Source organism: Sphaerulina musiva, assembly GCF_000320565.1.
Source record: "Sphaerulina musiva SO2202 unplaced genomic scaffold SEPMUscaffold_13, whole genome shotgun sequence".
Classification (NCBI taxonomy): Eukaryota; Fungi; Ascomycota; class Dothideomycetes; order Mycosphaerellales; family Mycosphaerellaceae; genus Sphaerulina; species Sphaerulina musiva.
The window spans coordinates 158,781-182,524 of record NW_016017395.1 but is presented as its reverse complement, the minus strand read 5'-3'; the positions used below and the strand labels follow the sequence as shown (position 1 = coordinate 182,524).

Genomic DNA, 23,744 nt, shown 5'->3' with positions numbered 1-23,744 from the left:
TCAATCGCCAAGCTGTTAGAAAGGTGTTTCTTCTTCTGAGGTCTCCTTGGTAAGGTATAAGCATATAAACATATATACTTATTAAATTATAAATATAGAAGCATATATACTAGAACTACTACCTATAGGCCTACTACTTACAGGTATAGACTCTAGGACTTGGGAGTGCAGGATCTTAGATGCAGTTGTAGCCTCAGGCCAGGTTCAGAGCGCCGTCACGTAAGTATGTATGTTATAATTGAAGCCGTGCTGTTTTCTCACAAGAACACCTCCCCTACAGAGCTTAGCAACCACGAAGACTCGCAACACACAGTCGCTTCACTTATCTCTCTGCGCCAACGACAAACGCCTGCTGTGTGGGCTACTTCTACTGGATCGTCTTTTGCTACACCGGATCCCGCCATCGGTACCGATTTGCGGAGCGGACGAGAACATACCAGAGTGGCCGCGGCCCTCCATCCTGACTCTGGGCAATGCTCAGTGCTCGAGAACTCGCTGAGGCGGCGGTCCAACTGCAGGCTTTCCGTCGAGAGGGCGAGCAGCACTTCCAGACGCAATCCGACATATTGAACAAGTACCACGGTAAGTCCAAGGCCATCGCCAATGCCAAGAAAAAACTTGGATTCTTCTTCCTGGCAAGTGTGCAGATCAACGTGACTGACATCTCACAGCACTCCTGGAGGACTACAAACGCCTTCAAAGTGATCATGAGGAAGCGCGAGACTCGCGCGATAAGTACAAGCAGCTGGTCAGAGGCCAAGACCGCGATCCATTCGTCCTCGTTCTACTTGATGGCGATGGCTACGTGTTCGAAGAGAGCCTCGTTTCAGACGGCGCTAATGGAGGCTCGCGGGCGGCGAGTCTGCTGAACGAAGCGATTAAGACGCGCCTACGACATCTCGACCTGGACCACTGTCGTATAATGGTACGCATCTATGCCAACCTAGCTGGCTTGTCCAAAGCACTCGCACACGTAAAGCTCTGCGGCGCGGAAAAGCGGTCTCTCTCCCCCTTTGTTGCTAACTTCAATCGGTCCGGAGACCTCTTTGATTTTGTGGACGCTGGAGAGCTCAAGGAAAACGCCGACTTCAAGATTCGGGGGGTTTTCCGCCAGTTCGTTGAGAGTACACAGTGCAAGCACATATTCCTAGGAGTTTGCCACGATGTTGGCTACGTGTCGGAGCTTCAGCCTTATGTTGGCGACAAAGATCGCATCACACTCATAAAGCATTACGCCTCCCATCGCGAGTTCTCCAAGTTGAATTTACGCGAAGAAGAGCTGCACAGAGTCTTCAGAGATAAACCTTTAGAAGCAGCACAATCGCAACCTGAACTCAAAAATCACAACAAGACGGCGACGGTGGATACTGGTATGGGGACGGCATGCGCCTACTATCAGAAGGGTACATGTAAGAATGGCTCAAGCTGCAGCTTTAGACATGTCAGGGAGACTGCGTCGCCCATGAAGCCGCAGAACAGGTTCCAAATGTCGAATCTCGCTCAAGGCGACCATGAGTTCATGAACGGGAACTCGAATAGCATTCGGAAAGCCACTAATGGCACGAATGATCCAGCAGCATTGCTGCCTCGTGAAGTAAGTCTAGGTCTGCATACCGCGCGGCTGTCATATTTGCGCATTGCTAGGACCTTACTCATAACATATCATAGGAGGATCTCCCATCCGGAACGATTGCCCTCAACAACCGAGGACAACGTATAGACCCATATGCTGCTCCGTCATCTCGTGCAGATAGGGCGGAATTCGAAGCACGCGTAGCTAATAAAAAGCTCTGTAACAACTATCATATGGGCGGATACTGCCCAAGCGGCGCAGACTGCCTATATGACCATACACCAATCACGCCGCAAATACTCGATTGCCTGAAGTTTGTGGCAAGACATAAACCATGTCCAAAGCGAGGTAAGGCTGGTCCACCTCATCCTACTCCTCCATCTATTCATAGCAGCAGCTCGTTCACCCTCACTGACTCTTTGTCCAGGAGAATGTCGCTCCGTGGCGTGCTGCCTTGGCCACATTTGCCAGAAGCCGGACTGTAAGCATCGAGGTGGCAAGTCGTGGTGTAAAATCCCAGAGGCATCTCACAACGTCGATCTCCGCGTCGCAGAGTTCGTCCCAGGAAGCGGTGGGATCAGGTCGAGCGGCGACAGCAACACCTCTAGCACTGCTAGCATTATTGCAACTGATGGTGAAAGCGACGACGGAGAACAAGCGCAAGGAGCCGCCATCTCCAGCGCACTTCTGCGATACGCGGAGCTCTGATAACGAAGCTAGTTATCACCCAGGGGACGACATCAGTTTACAGTTAGCTGAGCGTTTCCAGTATCGAGAAACCTCACCCATCAATCATGCATGCTGGATGGGTATTCGTATCAAGAATGGGCCCTTGCGCTCCCCGCACGGCCAAGTGTCAAAGCATGCTAGCCCACGCTTCAAGCATGGATAGCCCTGGCGTGCGTGGATTTTACAGTACACAATACAGATGATCCTTTCCCGGGTATCCTCGTCAGCAACAGAACCGCTCGCAATGGATTTCAGAGTATGTTCATACCGTGCAGCTGCAGCTTTGATCAATCCAGGACTTGTGCCTCACTACGTACAATAAGCACCAAATACTCGGCCAAACTTGAGACAAATCGAATCGGATACAACTGTTGAGCGCAGTATGATATACACACTGAGCACTTCCTTGCTGTCCCTAGCATTCGCAGGACTACTTCTGCTCGCGGCTAGATCCTACCTCTCTGTCCTCTGTCTACGTCGTAACCTCCCACCAGGGCCATTTCCCCTTCCTATCTTTGGCAACTTCTTCCTCACTCGTCGTTCACGACCATGGATCCACTGGGAGACACTCTCCCAGCAATACAACAGCCCTCTGATCACCCTCTGGCAAGGTAGTCGACCTTTCATTGTCTGCAATGATGCCTGGACTGCTTCCGAATTGTTCGAAAAGCGGGCGCCAATTTACTCTTCGAGGCCACATCTGATTATGATGGGAGATCTGCTTGATATCTCGGACGCCAATCAAGTCTGTCTAGTGTATGGTGACAAGTGGAGGTTGCATCGAAAATTGACGGTATACATGGTTCCCAAGATCACGCTGATTCCTTGTAACTAACTGGTCCATTACGCAGCACAGCGTAGTGGGTTCGCAAGCTGTTCGCAAATATCGCAAGTTCCAAGGCGACGAGGGGAAGATACTGCTGAGAGATCTTCTCGAACGCCCTGACGACTATGTCATGGCCATCGAGCGCTACTCCGTCTCCACCGCTTCGTTCATCGGCTGGGGTCGACGCATTGACAAAATGAACGACTATGTCGCCCAACGAGCTCTCGATTTCATGGAAGGCGTCAACTTCATCATCCCCGGCCAATTCCTCATGGAGGCCTTTCCATGGCTCTACAGTCTCCCATGGTTCCTCAACCCCATCCCCCGCCTCGTGAAGAAAACCAGCCGCAAAGTCCATCGATATTTCTACGAACTCTCCAAAGAAGCTGCCGCACAAACCAATTCTGAAAAAACAACAGAATCTTTCGCCCACAGCCTCGTGACCGCTCAAGTCCAAAACGGCATCTCCGACACCGAAATCGCCCAACTCACCGCCAACCTCATCGGCGGAGGCGTCGACACCACCAGCAGCACACTCATCAGCCTAATTCTCGCCCTCGCCACTTTCCCCGAAGCGCAACGCACAGCTCACAAAGAACTCGACCGCGTCGTCGGCCGCAACCGCATGCCCGACTGGGAAGACGAAGCTCACCTCCCTTACATCTCCGCTATAGTCTCCGAAGTCCTTCGCTGGAGAACTGTGACCGTCCTCGGCGGCCTTCCTCACGCTCCCATTCAAGATGACGTGTACATGGGCTATCACATCCCCAAGGATACGTGGATTGTCGGCAACATTTGGGCAATTCATCGCCATCCTCGCGATTATCCTGACCCAGACGGTTTTCGTCCCGAACGGTTTTTACCTGATGATGATGAGGATGAAAACCACAACAATAACAACAAGTGGAAACGTCCTCACCCTTCCAAAAAAGGCCATTCGGCTTTCGGTTGGGGAAGGAGACAATGTAGTGGCCAACCTCTAGCGGAGCAAGGATTATTCATCGCTACAGCGAGATTATTGTGGGCGTTTGAGGTTCGGCCGGGAATTGATCGGGAGGGAGGTGGGAAGGAAGTGGAGTTGGATATTTTTGCTTTTACGGCAAGTGAGAATCAGAGACCGGTGCCGTTTTCGGCGAGGTTTCTGTGTCGCGGTGAGAATGAGGAGGATAAGGGGAGGATGAGGGAGAGGATTTTGGTGGAGGCGGAGAAGGCGAGAAGGGAATTGGAGAGGTTTGATGGAGAGAGTGCGTTGAGGGTTTGAGTTGGTGAGGGGGATGTTTTTGTGGAGGTGTTTATGAGAGGGTTGGATTTATGGATTTGGTAGAAAAGGGGGTTTCACCATCCTGAATGGCGATCAAAAGCTGCGCAGTTAGTTGGTCGGTCGGTCATTGTGGTGCAACCTCTAGGGAGTACTGGAATTTGTTTTTCTTCGGGAAAAAAGGGATCTTGGAACAAAAGAATAGCTGTTGTACTTAGCAGGTGAGGTTGGAACAATCTATATTGCAGGATTCCGATGAGGTCACCGTTGCCACTTCAGGCAGTTTTAGTACCTACCTGCGTGGTATACAGTACTCTATACAGGAACGTATCATCAGAGTCTACGACATGCTCCATTAGTATGAATGTTGACCCCTTTGATGTGAATATCGACCTCTTCGACGTGATCCCTGCAGTGAGAGTTGATCACAGAGTACTGTACTTTACTGTCAACTTTCGTCACCCGAGTACTATGCTTCTTGTTGATGGAAAATTTCATCGAAACTCGGAAGAATTCATCAAGTGCATGTAGATAATGTTTGACCAGAGGTGAATTGTTGCGTTGGGTGCAAGCGACTATATAAATGATCTATCTCGAACAAGGAAGTCAGTTAGGCATGTTGCGCGGAGAAAAGTCCGAGGATGCTACAGTACATGATACATCGGTTGGAGTACCTCCTAGCACAGGACAGGGGTTGAACAGAGCGCAAATTCAGCCTAAACGACGACGACAACGACGACGACGATGACAACGACGATCCGAATTCCGAAGACATACGAGACTTTTTCTTACTATACAAGTGTACATGAACACCTTATTACACCAACACTTCAATAATGCAACAACCCTCCCCAAGTCAGACCCGTGGTCCAGTGCTGTAATCTCGTGCATCTTGCCAAGAGTTCGCTTGCCATCGTTCCAACTGCTAAAAATGTCCGCAAAGCAAGAGTGGTCACAAGGGGGCGGAGCAGAAGCAGAAGCAGACCCCTCGAAATCAGTCGAAATCATGATTATTCCGTTTCTCCAGGCTCGGCATGTTTCGCGTACAATGAAATGGCCATATACCACGAGACACGGCCGTTGGAGACGATCCACGTGGCGTGCAGCTGTGAACGTCCAAGGATTCGCCCAGCAGCAATTCAGCACTGGCAGCGTCTGAATAGGAACCTATCTCCGCAAACGAATAGGTATATGTATCATGACCTTCCGCATCGAGCCATCGCGCCCTTTCATTACTCGCCAGGCCTGATCCGGGGCTTACGAAGGGCCTGGAGTCTGTTTTCGGTATGCCTCGCCATCGATGCCGAGGGGCTTACACGCCGAAACACGTGTATTGCCCGAGACAGGACGAGCCGGGCGCCAATCAACGCTCTTGTAGTCTGCCACCGCCTTCCAAGAATCAGGAGCCGTCTCCGAAGACAACCAACAGAGATCCGTTCTTGTAGATAGGCACTATCTCGTCCGGATCTCGCCTCCGGTCAAAAAGGAGTGTGAGTGGGGCCTTGCCGAGAGGTGTAACGTCCAAGTTTTAGCGGAAGGCCTCGAGGCGATAGACAATGACATGTCCTTGAACATCGATCCCCAGTGCGTGGAGACCACTGAGGGCTTTCTGATCATCCTACCACTTTCTCGTCGGAAGATTTCTTGGAGACTCAATAAATAAATCTTACGCGACTATACTGGAATCAAGCAATACCACATGTGCATGTCAGAGTTATCCTGGTACAACCACAATACAAGGGTATACGTTATACGAAACGACGTTGGTGCTGAGAGAGGCGGAAAAATTGACTACCCGCTCCACTTTATCTCAGGGAGGAAAGTCGATTACGGTGGTGTGGCATAGTTGGAGCGTGTTCACGCTTGTAATGCAGGTCCATGGATAACTAGCCGACTCCATGGAACGATATATCTGCCTCATCGCCTGGGAAGTCCCCATTTTCCGGCGGACGACTCCATCCTCATGGCTATCTTCAACATCCTCCTAGCCCTCCTCGGCTTCCTTCCTGCTGCCTTTGCGGCATTCGGGTTGACGGAGAACAGTGATAGCTTCATTGTCGATGCAGGCTCTTCCAATCCCCTGATCGCGACCATTCGCAAGTCCGACTGTGACATCCGCTCCATTCTCTACTATGGCAACCAGCTGCAGAACCCAGATTCGCAAGGCACACATATCGGCTCTGGATTGGGGAGTGCTACGGTTACGGCTCAGACGATCAGTAGTGCGTATCGACCTACCTACCTACCCCCTTCCCCTGTGACGGCTGTGATGCTAACAACTTGATAGACAAGTACATCAAGATCACCTGTGAAACCTCAACTCTGACCCATTACATCGTCGTGGTCTCCGGTCAATCGAACCTGTACATGGCAACATACATCACCGCCGAACCATCGATCGGGGAGCTTCGCTACATTGCCCGTCTCGACAGCTCGAAACTACCGGATGAGTACCCCTTTGGCGATGTCTCTACCACCAAGCCAAGCACTTCCACCGTCGAAGGATCCGACGTCTTTGTCGTCAACGGCCAGACTCGAAGCAAGTTCTATTCATCCCAGCGTTTTATCGATGACGATGTCCACTGTGTCGGCAGCGGATCACTCCACGCGTGCTTTGTCAAGCCACAGTACGAATCTTCCTCCGGTGGACCTTTCTTCCGAGATATCAACAGCAACAATGGTGGAGTGTATACCTCTCTCACCTTCTACATGAACAGCGGACATGTACAGACCGAGAAGTACCGCATGGGGCTCCATGGCCCATATGCTCTCACGTTCACTCGCAGCGGCATCCCAAGGCTGAGAGACTTTGATTTCTCCTTCTTCGCCGATCTCAACATCAAAGGCTACGTTCCCACTTCCGGCCGTGGCTACGTATCCGGTACAGCAACAGGAACCGCAAGCGGCCTCGACAGAATAGTACATTGGTACAACGACGCGGCCCAATATTGGGCCGACGGCACCAGCGGAAGATTTACCTCTCCGGCCATGAAGCCCGGCACGTATACCATGAAACTCTACCAAAACGAACTCGAAGTCGCCTCGCAGAGCGTGCAAGTCTCTGCCGGCTCCACCACCACCAGCAACATCGCCAGCGCCCTCAAAGAACCTTCTTCTCGCCTCTGGACCATCGGTGTCTGCGATGGCCAACCCACGGGTTTCCGCAACGCCGACAAGCAACTCCGCATGCATCCCTCCGACTCTCGCATGTCTTCATGGGGACCTCTGACGTACACCGTCGGCAGCTCCTCTCTCACAGACATGCCCATGGCAATTTTCCAGAGCGTCAATAGCCCGCAAACTATCTCTTTCACTCTCACTTCGAGTCAACTCGGAGCTGCGACTCTTCGTATTCGAACTACTCTTGCGTTTGCTTCTGGCCGCCCTTCTGTGGTTGTCAATAGCTGGAGTGGCAGAGTCCCTGCTGCTCCGACGAGAATCGATAGTCGTGGTGTGACGCGTGGTGCGTATCGGGGTTATGGAGAGGCGTATGAATTTGCGATCCCGGCGGGTACGTTGGTTAGTGGGAAGAATACTATTACGATTAGTGTTGCTTCGGGAAGTTCGGGCGCGACTTTTCTTTCTCCTAACTTTGTAAGTTGTTTTTTTCCCTCCTCTTCCCTGATGATGATAATGGCTAATCCTAATTCTGACAGATTTTGGATTGCATTGAATTGTACCGCTAAAAGAAAAATGTCGGAGAAGGAGAGAGAGAAAGAGAGAGAGAAAAGAAAAATAGGAAAGACATCCCTTTCTCACTCTCAGAGCTTTCTCACTTTCAGAGACTTATATCCACATACTAGCCAGCCAGCATCATCAAAAAAGAAAAAAGCCTTTTATAATTCTATCCTACCCTATCTCTTCTGACCTTTTTTTTCTTACTACTCGCAGAGCACTTCGGAAGCAGAAGGAGGACCAAGGAGAGGAACTCGCAGCTGGCGGGCTCTTTTCTAAAAAAAAAAAGGTTCTCTTTTTCCCCTTTCTCTCTTTCTCTCTCTCTCTCTCTACGGCCCCTATATATAAAGTAGGTGTTTTTGCTTCTCGCTTCTACGTTTAGAGAAAGGCCGTGTTATCTAGAATAGAGAGAAATAGTAGGCTCCTTTTTTTTTTCAAAAGTTTCTCTTTTTTCCCTTTCTCTCTCTTTCTTCCTCTCTCTACGGCCTCTATATACAAAATAGGTGTTTTTGCTTTTTGCTTCTATGTTTAGAGAAAGGTTTTATTATCTAGAATAGAGAGAAATAGTAGGCTCTTTTTTTTTTTAAGAAAAAGTTTCTCTTTTTTCCCTTTTTTCCCCTTTCTTACTCTCTCTCTCTCTCTCTCTCTCTCTCTTTCTTCCTCTCTCTACGGCTCCTATATACAAAGTAGGTATTTTTTGCTTTTTGCTTCTACGTTTAGAGAAAGGTTTTATTATCTAGAATAGAGAGAAATAGTAGGCTCTTTTTTTTTTCGAAAGTTTCTCTTTTTTCCTCTTTCTCTCTCTCTTACTCTCTCTCTTCCTCTCTCTACGGCTCCTATATACAAAGTAGGTATTTTTTGCTTCTCGCTTCTACGTTTAGAGAAAAGTCTTATTATCTAGAATAGAGAGAAATAGTAGGCATTTTTTAAAAAAGAAAGTTTCTCTTTTTTCCCTTTCTCTCTCTACGGCCCCTAATATACAAAATAGGTATTTTTGCTTTTTGCTTCTACGTTTGGAGAAAGGTTTTATTATCTAGAATAGAGAAAGTGCCTAGTGAGTGCTCCGAAAAGAATCTATTCGAAATATCGACGGATGATGTGAATAGATTTGAAAGATAGATGACCTTTCCTTCTTCCTTCCTCCTTTCGTTTCCTTATATCTTCCTTCTTACATCTTACATCTTCACAGCTTCGGATTCGAACACCACGCCTCCGTCCCATATTTCCCAAACTCATCCTTATCCGGCGTACATCCATTTCCATCCTGCAAACATTTTCCATCCTATACAATTAAAAATCAACATCAGCCTTTGCCCCACATGTTTCCTTTTCCTCCTCCTCCGCTGTTTCTGCGTATTGATTCGCTTCTCTGTGTATGAAAATGAACGTACAAGATGACAAGTAAACTTCAGAGGAAAATCAGGTCCGTTTCCGAGGCAGCGGCCTGCGCCGCTGTTGAGGGAGCCTTGGACGCAATTCTGTTTGTGCGAAAAGAAAAAAAAACAAGGAGGTTAGTTTGAGCAAGGGTTCAATGTTGTGTGTTTTTGTTTGGCGATGCGCGGATGAGGATGAGGATGAGAGAAGACGTACAAACCATGCCTGGACTGGAAGGGCGGGGAGGAGAAGGAGGATGAGGAGGGGGGAGAGAAATGGGAGATGGGGAGAGGGGTTCATTGTTGGGGATTTTCTTTTTTCTTTTTTTTTTTTTTTTGGTTGGATTGAGAATTGATGATGTTGTTATTTTCGCTGACGAAGGCAAACGATATACAAGAACGAAATCTTTCTGATATAGAAAACTAGAAAACTCTTACAGGTGCAAAGCCATCTAAGATACATACAAAGTAGGTAGTAAATGCCCCCCGGCTTTCAAAAGTGGTGTTCACATCCCCTACGTATCTGATAACATAGGTAAGGTAGTGTTGGATCAACTACGGAGATTGTTTGAAAAAAAAAAAAAGATGTTATAGTTCTAACGAGTTGTACTAGCTCTACAGGCGTAAGACTCTAGTTTCGCAATTCCGGGCTCCGTATTGTATACTAAACATGCTACAGAAACTAGACGAGGGTCTTACTTCGGGATAGCGAGTTTTTTGGAGCCTAGTAGACGGGATTCTGAAGAGGGATGGATACGGGGGGTATAACTTATAGATGACGCAGGTTAGGTTGGTACATGTAGACGATGATGGACTGATCGAATTTGAATATATAGACTGCAGTATGTTGCTGACGACGAAAGTGCCTAACTTCTTCAGCGATTCTATCTCTCCTGAGAAAGTGCGCCGACGAGGAGAAATTCCTGCTTTTTGTATGGTCTTGTCGAGTGCTGTTGACAGAAGAGGAACTTCAACGGTTACTAGTCTACTAGAATAGCTGTAGAAGCGAGTCGGTGTCTGACCTGGGTTACCGTAGCGTCTAGAGTAATAGGGGTCGTTCTGTATCAGTCTGGTCTGGTGGGTTTGCCTTGTATAATATCCTTACAAAGATAGGTAGTTGGCCGATTGTTATATCCTTTACGCTGCTCGAGATGATAACAAGAAGGACTAAGTGAGTACGGTTCATACAGCTCAAAGGCTTCTCTTCTGCAGTGAGAGAGACGCATAGCAGTAGCCATGTCTTGAGAGAGACTCACAGTAGTGGCAGTCTACATGCCATCCGGAGCAATGGAGAGTGCCCGCGGCACGAGAGCTTCATCGAGCTCAGCATATCTTTATGGTTCTGTGAATTCGGTCGGTCATACCTCGAGAGGGAGATGACCCTGCTCTGGGGGATCCAGATGAACGTGCCTCTGGATAACGTGTATCATTCAGTTCAGCGTTCGCACAGCATCTGTATTGCTGAACGTCCAGTGGCGGAATCTGGATGCTCTCGGGCTGTATTGGGAACCTCTCTCTTTTCGAACAGCTGCGACAGCCAGACAATAGCTAGAGGGAAACGCGTTCGGTGAGCCTCTGGAATAGACTAGTATTGTAACTTGGAAGGTATAGAGCAAAAGGGTGTAATTGAATGTGTATAATCTGTTTGACTACTGCCTCTTCAAGGCAGTATCTGTATCTATTTATACTATTAATACTATTATACTGCTAATGCTATTATAATAATTTTCTATCAATCTCTACACAATCTCTATATAGAGATTTCCTACCTATTAGAGATTTACTACCCTCGGCCTTAGCCCTCGGCCTGACTCGGCCTTAGCCTCCTACTATCTAGGGATTACAATACTCCCCTTTAATCTGAGCATTACCTAATGTAATAATTGTCCCTTGTAATAGCCCGTAATTAATTACCTTAGAATGTAACTGCTATCTCTAATTAGTTAGTCTAATTCCTTTGACTCTTCTTTAACAGGTCTTTAACAGGCCTCTACCCTTAGGTCCTTTGTTGCTTGTTAAAGCCTTACTTTAAAGACTTTACTTTAGTAGCTTTGTTAGCCTTTGTTACTTTCCTGATACATTTACCTGATATGTTATTCACTTGTATTATAATACCTCATTCACATACCCTATAACATATTCCCTAGGGTATTTAATACCCTCCTTTCTCTTCTATTCTTCATTTCAAACCAAACTTCCTATATTAATATCTAAACAACTTCTATATTAAAGGTTCTTAGCTATATTATAGCTACTCAATCCCCTGTACCTACCCTAACTATATTTGGAGGTAGCTCTAGTAGTAGTAATAGTAGTAATAACAGAGTACTAACTAACAACCTAACTTAGTAGCCTAATACTCTGTTAGCTAATACAGCTCTTGCCTTTCTGATTAAGCTGTCTAAAGACAACTAGGTTAAGATTAATAGGCCTAAGCTTAAGAAGATCTAACAGTATATCCTTACTATCTATATAGCTAGCTAAACTAGGGATCTTCCTCCTTAGTTCAGAACTAAAGAAACTATTTCTCTCTTGAATAAGGATATCTTTGACATTATTACCCTAAGAGATAACAACAAGATATACAACTTTTCTGCTAAGTCAAATATCAATTACCTCCTAGTACTTCTTGGTCAGATTTCTAGGAATAGAGTTATTAATAGCAAAGATGTAGCCTGTAAGCGATACTAAAAGGGTAATAGTCCTTTTGTTAGGTATATGTTATCTAAGGACAAAGGATTCTTTAAGAATACCTATATAAATTGTAGTTTCTACAACTACTTTAGTAAGTGCTTATTCAGTTCCTATACTGTTGTTTACAGACTAGTCTCTAAGAAAGGTAGTCTATTAAAGAGAGCTAAGAAAGCTGCCTCTAGCTTAGGTAGTTCCTCCCTTAAGATCCCTTTTAAGGATAGTATTGATTAAAACACTCTAGAGGGAGCCTAGGCAATTGCTAATCATCTTACTATAGTAGCTGCTCAGTATATTAAGAGAGTAGAGCAGGGTTAGGGGTTCAGTCTAGGATCTTAATACTCTAAGTCCTATAGCTCTAATAAGGATAGTAATAATAACAGTAAGGGTTCTAGCTATAGTGATACTAGTAAAGGTGCTAGCAAGAGTGCTAGCAAGGGAAAGGGTACTAGCAAGGGTACTAGTAAGGATACTAGTAAAGGTACTAGTAAGAAGTAATAGTTAATAGTAAAAGTGAAAGTAAGTTGGTTAAGTAGGTCCCAAAAGTTTTTGAGATAGTTAGTTAAGAGATTCAATCAGATCCCTATCTAGTAGGTAGATTAGAGAATAGAGTTTGGAGTTTTTGCTTTAGTTAGACTATTAGCAAGTTGTTTATCTATCCTAATGTATTCTATAGTGATATACCCTTTAGCCAATTGTTCCCTACAGTAGTGGTTCCTAAGGTTAATATATCTGGACCTCTTTAAGTTAATATAATCCCTTGCAAGGGTAATAGCTGACTAGTTGTCTACTCTTATATTAATACTCTAGTAGGAGGTACCTATAAAGATGCTGATTTCATTAAGAAGATTCCTAAGCTAGTTAACTTCCCTAGTTGCCTCTATTAATGCGAGATATTCTGCTTTAGTACTTAATAGGACAATCTCTTTCTAGAGTACTAATCTCTAGACAATAGGTAACTTAGCTATTTGAATTAGTAGTTCTAATATTGACTTAGTAGTAGATAGGTCCCCTGCAAAGTCTGTATCTAAGAATGCCTAGATAGGTATAACTCTACTTTTGTTCTTCTTGTATACTAGGCCTTTGTTAATAGTACTAGAGATATACTTCTAGATATACCTTACTGTAGCTAAATAGGCTAGTCCTAGGTTTAACAAGAATCTGGTAAGGTAGTTAGTAGTATAAGCAATATCTGGTCTTGTTTGGTTAGTAAGGTACTAAAGCTCCCTAATATACCTATTAAAAAGGGTAAAATCTTCCTTAGTATATTCTCCTTCCAGTAGGTCTATTACTTGAATAAGTAGGTATTTAATACTTTTGCAATTCTCTATCTAATAACCTTTAAGCTTCTCCTTTATATAGTAGGTCTAGTTAACAGAGATATTACTATACTTATCTGTTTTGACTTAGAGCCTAAGGAACAAGCTAGTCTTAACTGTCTTAATGTTGTATTCCTTCTTTATTCCTTTAACAAAGGAGTAAATAGCCTTTTCTGTCTTCCTAAATACCTAGAAGTTATTAATATAAATTAGGACTAAGGTATCTTTCTTGAAGAACAGGCATATATTACTTAATAATCTCTTGAAGCCTATCTTAGTAAGTATATCTCTAACTATATAGTACTAGAGAGCTACTACTTGCTTAAGTCTATAGAGTCCTTTCTTAATCTTAATCAAATACTTTTCTGGGTCCTTGATAAAGAGGTAGGCTATCTTAGGTAGTCTAATATAAAGATTAACATCTAATAGTAGATTTAGGAAAGCTGTCTCTACATTAATCTAGATTCTCTTCTATTAGTAGTTAGCTTAGAGGGCAAGGAGAACTCTGCTTGTTGCTGCCCTTAGAGTAGGAGCAAAGGTTTTAAGGAAGTCTTCTCCCTTCTTTTAGGTAAAGCCTCTTGCTATCTATCTAGCCTTGTATTTCTCAATTGTCCTATTAGGAAGTCTCTTAATTATAAAGACCTATTTTCCTATTAATAGTGTCCGGCCTTCTAGTATATCTTGGATTAGGCGGAGCTTAATACATCCTAAGTTAATAAGGGAGTTCTATTCCTTAATAATAGCTTCCTCCTATATCTTTGCATTAGGCCCACTTAGTACTTCCTTAATAGTAGTAGGATCCTTAGCTGTCTTAGTTATTTTCTTGTTGTCTTTAACTGATCTTTTGATATAGGATAGGGTTATAAGTCTTGCTATAGCAACCAGTTTCTGTATTTTTCCAGTAGGGCTGTTATTATTAGTCCTCTTCCTCTTAGAACCAGCTAGTGCCTTAGGGATATAGGGGGTAATTATAGAGTTACCTTCCTTAGGGAGTATATTGACCTAATCTTCCTTATTAAACCTAAATCTCCTCTCCTCCTTAGAGCTGTTTAGATCTGGCTCTTAGTAGATAGGGGGTAACATTAGGTTTTGCGCCTATAGTTGTAGTTCTTAGGAGTCTTAGAGTAATTAGGCAAGTCTACTACTATCCTAGTTTAGGGTTTGATATTAGACTTTTATAACTGCTGTTGTTTTCTAGGGTTTTGGTTATAGTTGATAAAGCTCCCCTTAGGATAGATGATTCCCCTCTTAAGGTTAATAGTTAGGTTCCTAGTAAGAGTAGGGCAATAGGGTGAATCCAGTTCTAGGCTCCTAAGAGGAATAGGGATAATTCTCCCCTTAGGTTTCCTAATAAGAGTAGGGCAATAGGGTACCAGTTCCAGGCTCCTAAGAGGAATAGGGAAATAGGGTAGGGATTCTAGACTGAATACCAGTATCAGTTATATATTCCTAAAAGTTCTCCTATTATAAGAGCTCCTCCTAAACTGAAGGAATCTTAATAGCTAGTAATAAAAGTATAGAACCAAAAGTTGTATACTTATCAAACTGGACATAAGGAGAGAACTTGACTTTATAGATCTACCTTTAACCTGTCTTGTTAAAGTGACCTCTCTAGAGAAGGTAGTTAGTAGATAAGTCCTCCTAGAACCTAATATGCTAGTAAATTTGAGCCCTTAGGGCAAATTTCTAGCTAGATAGGAGTTTGTTATTATGCTTATAGGCCTTGTATCCAAACTTCCTAATCTTGGTTAAGTTAATTAATAGGTTACTAAGGTCTAGGTCCCTATAGAAAACTTGGAGAGGGATCTCCCTAATAGCAAGGTTAACCAACCTGTTAGTAATCTAGCTGCTTAGCCTAATTGCAAAGCACTATAGCTCAATAGGAATTCCTGAGGCAATAATAATAGCCCTTGCTTTAGAGAAAATAACCTTGTTAGCTGCCTTAGCAGTTCTATTCTACTCAGCAGTCCCTAAGGTAGAGAAATGCTATCTTATACCCTCTTATACTGCCTATTCCTAGAGGGCTTTGTTCTAGAACTCCCCTCCTCTATTAGAGAACTATAGGGTAGGTTACTTCTTATACCTATTCTAGATATACTTCAACTATTAAGCAAGCTTAGCCGCAGTATCTCCTTTATTAATAAGGAAGATAGGCCAATGTCTTCTTGTCTTTGTACAAGTAATGATTATAACATATTGGTGCCTATAGAGATCTAGTAGACTAATTTTCCTAGAGAGATTAATATAGACTTTATCTAGTGCCTTAAGGGGCCTCGTCCTTAGTATCCTTAAGACAATCCTTTATAACTTTGACAGTTTGTAGGTATAGTAATAGGTAAGTTCTGAGGTATTAAGCAGCTCGAGTCTAGGGAGTGCCTTCTTAGTTTGCTTAAGGATTAATTTACTAATATAGCTAAGCCTCTTATGCTAGAGAGTGCTAGTTAGCCTTTCCTATCTTACTACTAGTATAGCAATTGCATTAATTGACTTCTTAGGCTTAAGCATTAGGGAGTTGTATAGGATTAGGACTCTATTAGTTAGGGTAACTGATCTAACCTGCTTTCCTTCCTTTATAAGCCTATATAATAGCCTGTTAAGGTAGATACTAGTAGATTTATAGATCTATTCTACTAAGATAAGGTTGTAATCGGACTTAAGTAAGTATAGGGCATTCTGAATACGGATCTTAGTCTTCTTACCTTTGTGTTTAAGGTATATAACAACCTCTCTATAGTAGTCAATAGTACTAGTCCTAATAGCCTAGTAGAAAGAAGCTAGTTCCTCTATTGCCTTGAAGGTATAGAAGTACCTAATATTATTAATAAACGTAAATAATGTACTAGTGTCCTATATATAGGTTAACCTAACAATAGTCTTCCTTATAGCTACTGCTACTGAGTGTATTAATACACTACTACAGGCAACTAGTCAATTAGAGTCAGAATCAGAATTAGAGCTTTTACTATTAGGCTTTTCTGCCTTAACTACTCCTCCTGCTTTAGACCCCTTTTCTGCCTTAGCTGCCTTCTTTGACTTGTCCTTCTTCTTCTTCCAATCCTTAGGGGCTAGTTTAGGGTACTTAGTATAGCATCTCCTATTAAGGTAGCTATAGGTATAAAGGGTATATTTAGTATTAGGATCCTCTGTTGTAGGTGCTCCTCCTATAACTATTGCCTATCTCCAATGTACTAGAGGTTTCTTATTCCTCAATAATATAATCAATTCTTCTAAAGAATGATTCTTGGGCGGGTGTGCATACCGCCAACTCCTAAGCTATTTATAGGAGCTGACACCGTTATAAAAGAGCATTTTGATCAACAGTAGTCCTAACATAACATTACTAGCTAGGTACCTAATAGATATATTAGTCCTATTTGTAACTATAGCTCTAGTATTAGTATCCTCTATAGAATTGGCCTAGAAGTACTGTTCTATAGCTCGTTAATAGGTCTAGAGCCAGTTGTTAAATTCATTACAGTATTTTAAGGTATTACTCCCTAATAACTTAATGTTCCTAATCTGTCCTAGGGTGTTATAGATATTAATAGTAATAATTAGTCTGAAGGTAGCTGCCACTATATTATATAGCTCCTTAGCTATCTTATCCAGGCCTCTAAAGTTTGGCCTAAGATTAGTAGCTAATCTTTCTATAATAATTCCTCTAGTAAGGTAATCTCCCTTTATAAAAGCAGCAAGATTGGTTTTGTATATTACATTTATAGTGTTCCTCTCCTCCTAAGTAGCTGTTATACTTATCTCTAGTAGTATTGGCCTAACCTTTGTATCCTCCTATTCAAAATTATAAAAGATATAACCAAGAACTTCCTTATTAGCTAGGGTACTAATAAGGATGTTCTTCTATAGCTCGAATAGTGTAGTTTTAGTAAGGATCCTATTAGTCTTCTCTGTCTTTAAAGATATAATAATAGAAGGGAAGGGGGAAAGGGTAGAAGGGGAGAGTAATATTGATGTCCTGGTAGGTAGGTAATTAGGTAGCAGTTATATAGTAATATTGTTTACTACAACCTCTATAGGTTCTCTAGATTCTCCTAACAATAGTATACTATATCCTTTTGAGGGAACTGTTAGTAGAGTAATTAGGGAGTCTGAATAATTGCTATTGCTTTAAAGAAAGTTTTGATCCGGGCTTATAACCTATTATAACTTAGAAGGTATAGAGCAAAAGGGTATAATTGAATGTGTACAATCTGTTTGACTACTGCCTCTTTAAGGTAGTGTCTGTATCTATTTATACTATTAATACTATTATACTACTAATACTATTATAATGATTTTCTATCAATCTCTGCACAATCTCTATACAGAGATTTCCTACCTGTCAGAGATTTACTACCCTCGGCCTTGGCCCTCGGCCTGACTCGGCCTTGGCCTCCTGCCATCCAGGGATCACAACAACTAGCGCGACTCCACTCAAAGTTGAGGTTGGCTAAAAGACGAGTAGCACGTGGCTAACCCAGATTCCCGACTTCTGGTCAGGCTACCCTAGGGTTGCCCCTGACAAAAGCGTTTGGGCACTCCGTTCAACTTTCATGCCGCACTCAGTTATGGGCATGTCGCGAGCTCGCGGCTCCCCGACGATGCAAGAGCAGAGTAAAGTGATTAAAAAGCTCAGAGGAATTTTTCCGAGAGGAGAGAGGAGGTTCCTGAATCGAGTTATTCGTCCAGTCTGTAGTGATTATTCCTCGTATCGCGGGCCAGAGCATATAGAGGTATCAGTCGATGCATTGTAAGCAACAAACTGATTATTACGGAATCATGCCGAGCAGGATATCTGGCAAAAGATAGGGCGCTCGCGATCCGCGGACAGAGATGTTGTCGTCAAAGGTCAATGGCATGATCATAGCCTTAGTCTGGATCTCGTAAACAAAAAATCTCCAGGTCGCCATCGTCGGCTCGGTCGGATCCTCAGTTCGGACCAAAAAGCATAGGTACAGTCCGATGTGCCGTTGATGAATAGTTGTTCCGTCGCCACTGTGTCCGTAGCAAAACCCTCCATATAGCTAGCTGGCCTGGTAGTCTCTGCAAAACCATAATGGTTTATAGCTGAGGGTACTAGCCAACTAGCCATGCAGAAGTGAAGACATTGGACCGTATCATAGATACTATTTGCCGCCGATCTCCAGTTCCCGTAGTCTGCATGTAACTGTGCCCCGCTATATATGCCTTCCATCTCGGTGAAATCAGGCTAGACCACTAGATATTAAAGGGCGTCGGTCGATACGCAAAATGGTGCTGACATGACTCCGGCACTGATACACGGCAGTAGAATGATGGTGGTTGTTGCGTATGAAGGAGAAGGAGGAGGAAGAGGAGGAGAAAAAGAGGAGAAGAAGATGAAGAAGACGGAGAAGCTGCAGGCAATAACAGCTGCACCTATCCGAGAGTCAAAGCACCAAAATGTAGCAAATGGCAGGCCTCCAAATCGACGGCCCGCTCCTGAATGCAGATCCGAAAGACATTGAAGACATTAATGAAAACGCCGCAGACTCGCTAGACATATTTTCTCCGCCAAGCACGCTTCACGGAATTTGCGGGAGCGTATTGGACGACATTCACCCCTGCCCGTCGCCCGAGGCTTGGGGAAAACACATTTCCAAGCGGCCACTGAACCTCTTTCGACTCTCAAGCCTCGACTCGCTGAGACTCGGTCGGTTTCTTGTCCTTCGTCTGGTGCGTTTAACCCAGTGTCCCACCTGCGGCTGCCGGCAGACGCCGATTGATCCTCAGCCGTGGTGGCATCATGGCAAGGGTATGCTTTGGACTGGAGGATTGCCTCATGGAGCAATGCACTCCATCTTGTGTTGCATGAGCTGACTATAGATGGGTGGAGAATGGAGATGATCTACTGCCCAGACTGGCTATGTAAGGGTACGCAAGCCCTCCTTGGGCTCTCCTACGGTCAGTCCTTCACATTGTTCTTCTCCCTCTGCGCCTCTTCTCCTTCTTCCTCACTTCACAATGGACAAGATATCCCTCGGGTTCTCGTTGGCTGCGGGACTGAGTCTCATCTCCTCTGCAGGCGCACAGCAAGTTATCCAGGATCCCGCCTCCGCATGCTCGAGCATAGCATCGACCTTCACTTATCCCAATGCGACTATTACTTCTGCGGAACATGTCCCTGCTGGAACAATCCTCGATTCTGGGTTGTCTTGCAACCAGACTTCAACCGTGCCTGCCGATATCTGTAGAGTGGGCTTCAATGTCTCGACGAGTGCTCGATCTGGAATTGTTGCTGAAGCCTGGCTCCCTGTAAACTGGACCGGACGATTCCTATCGACTGGCAACGGAGGACTGAATGGGTGCGTTAAGTACGAAGATCTCGCATATGGCAGCGAATCTGGCTTTGCGGTCGTGGGCTCCAATAACGGTCACGACGGAGAAAGGGGTACAGCCTTCTACCAGAACGAAGACGTTGTCGAGGACTTCGCCTGGCGGTCAATCTACACCGAGACCGTCGTCGGCAAAGCTATGGCCAAAGCATACTACTCCAAAGAGCTCACCAAGAGCTATTACATCGGATGTTCCACAGGTGGCAGGCAGGGTTTCAAGATGGCACAGAGCTATCCCGAATTGTTTGATGGTATTCTCGCTGGAGCACCGGCCATAGCATTCAACAACCTCACAGCTTGGTCTGGCCACTTTCTGCTCATCACAGGCTCTCCCGACTCCGAGACATACCTGACCCCCGAGAAATGGAGTCTCGTGCATGACGATATCCTCAAACAGTGTGATGGATTGGACGGCGTGGAGGATGGAATCCTCGAGGATCCCAATCTCTGCCACTACAAGCCGGTCTCCTTGCAGTGTGCCTCGGACGCGACCAACACTTCCGCCTGTCTCACCCCAGTACAAGTCACGACCGTGACCAACATTTTCGCACCCTACCACGGCGAACAAGGAGCTTTAATCTACCCTCGCATCCAACCCGGCGCAGAAATCATCGGAGCACTCATCAACTTCAACGGCCAAATCGCCCCTTACACAGAAGACTGGTTCCGCTTTGCAATTCTCCAAGACCCCAACTGGGACGCCACCACTCTCAATTCCTCCACGGCCGCCCTCGCCGCCGCAATCAACCCCTCCAACATCCAAACCTGGGAAGGCGACCTAAGCGCCTTCCAAAACAAAGGAGGCAAACTCCTCACCTACCACGGCCTCATGGACGGCGTCATCTCCTCAGACAACAGCCCTCGCTACTACGAACACGTCTCAACAACCATGGGCCTCGCCCCCTCCGAACTCGACAGCTTCTACCGCTTCTTCCGCATCTCGGGTCTCGCTCACTGCACCGGCGGCGACGGAGCCTGGAATATCGGACAAGCAACCGGGGGAGGTGTCGGCGCGCAGAAAAATGCCCTGCAGAGAATTATCGATTGGGTGGAAAAAGGGGATGCTCCGGAAACTGTTACGGGAGTGAAATATGTCGAGGGGGATATGACCAAGGGTGTGGATTATGAGAGAAATCATTGTAAATATCCTTTGAGGAATAAATTTGTTGGTCCGGGGTCGTATAAGGAGGTGGATGCTTGGGAATGTGTGCCGTAAAAGAATCAGCCGGAGGGGATTTTTCTTTGGTTTGGGTTGTTTTTCTTTTCAACAAAAGATTAGAAATTTTCACTGGATGTGATGATGATGTATTTGTAGAACTACCGAAGTAAGGTAGGTAGATACAGTAGAGTAGATGCGGAGGGCTATTCATCCTCGAAAGATGGAGAGATGATCTTTCCGACCTATCATACTCTTTTTTCATGACATGCTTTCCACTCCTGCTTTGGACTCCTGACTCCTAGAGACTTGACGTGATTTTTCTTTTCTCTACTGCGAGGGCAAGGAACGTAAGAGATAGCGTACATATAGGGAAGTAGCGAGACTTCACATAATATAGAAAACGTGCGGCGTGTGGCACGCGTCGAATAGAATCAAATCATGTATTACATACAGCCGTATATATGCCTCAACTCAACTCCACTGCAACAATCATCTGTATAAGTACATATCAAGTAAAATCACCTTACTTCACCAACCAAAAACAACCTCTCCCGCAATAATTTCAAACTCCCAAACCCCACCAATTCCGCGGAAGAAAACACAAAAAAACAAAAGACAAAAAAAAAACAATCTCATAAATTCATCTGCCACCATCGACATCTCTCATTGACCGTATCATCCGGCCTCAACACAATTCCCGCCTGAACACTAAACACCAACATTTCCTCCCCAACCCCAAATCTCTCCCAAACTTCCGACCCCGCAGCACCAGCACCAGCACCGGCACCGGCACCACGATCCGGCCGCCCAGAGTGGACAAAATTCAAAAAATACGTTTGCATAGCAACAGCAATTTGCGTTCGGAAATCTCCCATGATGGAAGAAGATGGGCCAGGCCAATATGTAAACGGAACATCACTTCCGTGAAAAGCCGGAGGGACGGCGAAGAGGTAGGAGTAAGAAGAGGTGTTGTTGGAAAAAGCGGTGTTTAAGTAGAATGTATTGCATGTGAAAATCATTTCGGCAGTGGCTTTGGAGGCGCGGCCGATTTGGTCGGTGTAACCGTAGCTGCCGTCGAAAATGGGAGGGTAGAGGGTGTTGGAGATGTATTGTAAATTGGAAAGGGTGGCTTTGCTGGGAGACATGTTGGATCCGATGAATTGGGCAAATGTCGTGTCGGAGTTGACGAAGGGAGAGGTGAAGGCGATGCCTTCGTTGGCGTTGTGGCCGACTATGATTTGGAGGTTGTCTTTGTGGTATTTTCCTGTGGAGAGGAGTTGGCCGGGGAGCGAGGGAACAAAAGTACCGTCCACCACGGGGCCGTATGTGAAGGAGCCGTATTGTGAGTCGCCGATTTGTTGAGCGCTAGCTGCATAAACGGCTTCAAATGAGGCTGCTCGAGCTTCGTCGAGGTTGGAAACGCCTAGGTATTGTAAGAACCTACTGGCTGTGGTGGCCGTCTGCGTGGGATCATCCACGGGGAAGAAAGCCGGCGACTGCACGATTGCCCTTTGGAAGCTAGGTGGATCCCTGCTGCCTCCATAGGATGTGATGTGGTGCAGTATGCTTGCGCCTCCAGCAGACTCGCCAATGACGGTGACTTGTGAGACGTCAGTAAGGCTCTGCGTTCTCGGATACTCGATGTGCAAAAAGCTTACCATTATTAGCATTTCCCCCGAACCTCCCTACAATTGACGGGTGTGTATCAGTAAGTGTCTAAAGGAACCTCAGACTTTCACAAGTCGGATTCTACTGACCAATATACTTCTGTACCCACTGCAGCGCAAACTGCTGATCGAGTAGTCCTGCATTGGCATCGCCGTCACTTTGTAATGCCGACCCAGCAAGCCATCCAAGCGCACCCAGCCTGTAGTTCAGACTGACAACCTGCTAACCCTCAGTATGTGAACCGTCGCATCCCTTGAAGCGAAGACAACTCACAACGATACCATCACCACCAGTCTCTCGATCTCTCTCTAGGAATCCAGCAGGATTTAGATCCTTGACACCAGAGACAAAACCACCGCCGTAGATCTGCACTATCACAGGCGCACCTGCACCTTTACCTGCATTTTCAAAGACTGATCGTGGAGCGTAGACATCCAGGAACAAGCAGTCTTCTGTTTCTCGACTTGAAGGAGTAGGACTCACGGTTCCGCTCTGGTAGTCGGATGGACTGAATTGAGTCTGGCCAGTAACATATCTGGGAACGAATTGAGCTGACACAGTTTGCCACTTGGGCGATGCTTGAGCACAAGCTCGCCCTTCGCCACCGGACTGAACAGAAGACCGGTCTGTAAGTGGAGTTTGAGGAGCTCTGAATCTGTTGGCACCAGTGGGTGGTGCGGCGTAGCGGATGTCGGAAAAGACACTACAGATGTTCAACACCTGTGGGATACAACTACGATGGCTTCTGAGGAGGGTTTTACTCACTATACATCGTACTGTGTATTTAAAAAGGTCGGTTTTTGCAGCACATAATCGAGATCCACCGTAGGTAGCTCAGCAGTAGCAACAGAGCGCGGCAAGAGACTCTGCACCACGGCGCACACTCCAACAACAGCACACAATCCAGTGAGCAGTGAGATTTGCGGCGGCGCGCCAAAGCCTTGCACAAACTGCTGTATCAGCGCTTCGACTGGACTGCCAATGCTGCTATTATAACCAGCCAGTAAAGGCGTTCCGCTGTTCCAGACTCCCGCCGCCATGATAGGGCTGTTTCTCAGGACAATAATAAGATGATGTTAGTGCACATGATGGCTACAAGAGGCGCAGGCAGGCGGATTTGTAG

The 23,744-nt window shown here is 45.4% G+C and overlaps 6 protein-coding genes across 6 annotated transcripts; 4 read left to right on the top strand and 2 right to left on the bottom strand.

Moving 5' to 3' along the window:
• The first annotated feature begins 426 nt into the window (after window positions 1-426).
• Window positions 427-2,780, top strand: SEPMUDRAFT_152297 (uncharacterized protein). Its single transcript, XM_016907359.1, has 4 exons — window positions 427-582; window positions 672-1,594; window positions 1,669-1,921; window positions 2,001-2,780. The coding sequence occupies exons 1-4, from the start codon at window positions 474-476 to the stop codon at window positions 2,279-2,281; spliced, it is 1,566 nt and encodes a 521-aa protein (XP_016756092.1). The 5' UTR covers window positions 427-473; the 3' UTR covers window positions 2,282-2,780.
• On the top strand, window positions 427-4,389 carry SEPMUDRAFT_74589 (cytochrome P450; the record flags this gene model as incomplete). Its single annotated transcript, XM_016910071.1, has 5 exons — window positions 427-582; window positions 672-1,594; window positions 1,669-1,921; window positions 2,001-3,095; window positions 3,154-4,389. The coding sequence occupies exons 4-5, from the start codon at window positions 2,685-2,687 to the stop codon at window positions 4,387-4,389; spliced, it is 1,647 nt and encodes a 548-aa protein (XP_016756091.1). The 5' UTR covers window positions 427-582; window positions 672-1,594; window positions 1,669-1,921; window positions 2,001-2,684.
• A 1,960-nt stretch (window positions 4,390-6,349) lies between these two features.
• Window positions 6,350-10,143, top strand: SEPMUDRAFT_121481 (polysaccharide lyase family 4 protein; the record flags this gene model as incomplete). Its single annotated transcript, XM_016901689.1, has 3 exons — window positions 6,350-6,608; window positions 6,674-7,905; window positions 10,114-10,143. The coding sequence occupies 3 exons, from the start codon at window positions 6,350-6,352 to the stop codon at window positions 10,141-10,143; spliced, it is 1,521 nt and encodes a 506-aa protein (XP_016756090.1).
• Window positions 10,144-12,724: 2,581 nt separating this feature from the next.
• Window positions 12,725-12,904, bottom strand: SEPMUDRAFT_54698 (uncharacterized protein; the record flags this gene model as incomplete). Its single annotated transcript, XM_016909314.1, has 1 exon — window positions 12,725-12,904. A coding segment is annotated over one exon (180 nt), but the record flags the coding sequence as incomplete, so codon positions are not given.
• A 6,491-nt stretch (window positions 12,905-19,395) lies between these two features.
• On the top strand, window positions 19,396-21,166 carry SEPMUDRAFT_152296 (putative feruloyl esterase B-2). The gene has a single exon (XM_016907358.1). It carries the CDS (start codon window positions 19,424-19,426, stop codon window positions 21,008-21,010), a length of 1,587 nt encoding a protein of 528 aa, XP_016756088.1. The 5' UTR covers window positions 19,396-19,423; the 3' UTR covers window positions 21,011-21,166.
• A 252-nt stretch (window positions 21,167-21,418) lies between these two features.
• On the bottom strand, window positions 21,419-23,661 carry SEPMUDRAFT_74581 (alpha/beta-hydrolase; the record flags this gene model as incomplete). The annotated part of the gene is made up of 5 exons (XM_016910070.1): window positions 21,419-22,553; window positions 22,612-22,638; window positions 22,711-22,840; window positions 22,895-23,324; window positions 23,387-23,661. 5 exons carry the CDS (start codon window positions 23,659-23,661, stop codon window positions 21,586-21,588), a joined length of 1,830 nt encoding a protein of 609 aa, XP_016756087.1. The 3' UTR covers window positions 21,419-21,585.
• Between the last annotated feature and the right edge of the window lie 83 nt (window positions 23,662-23,744).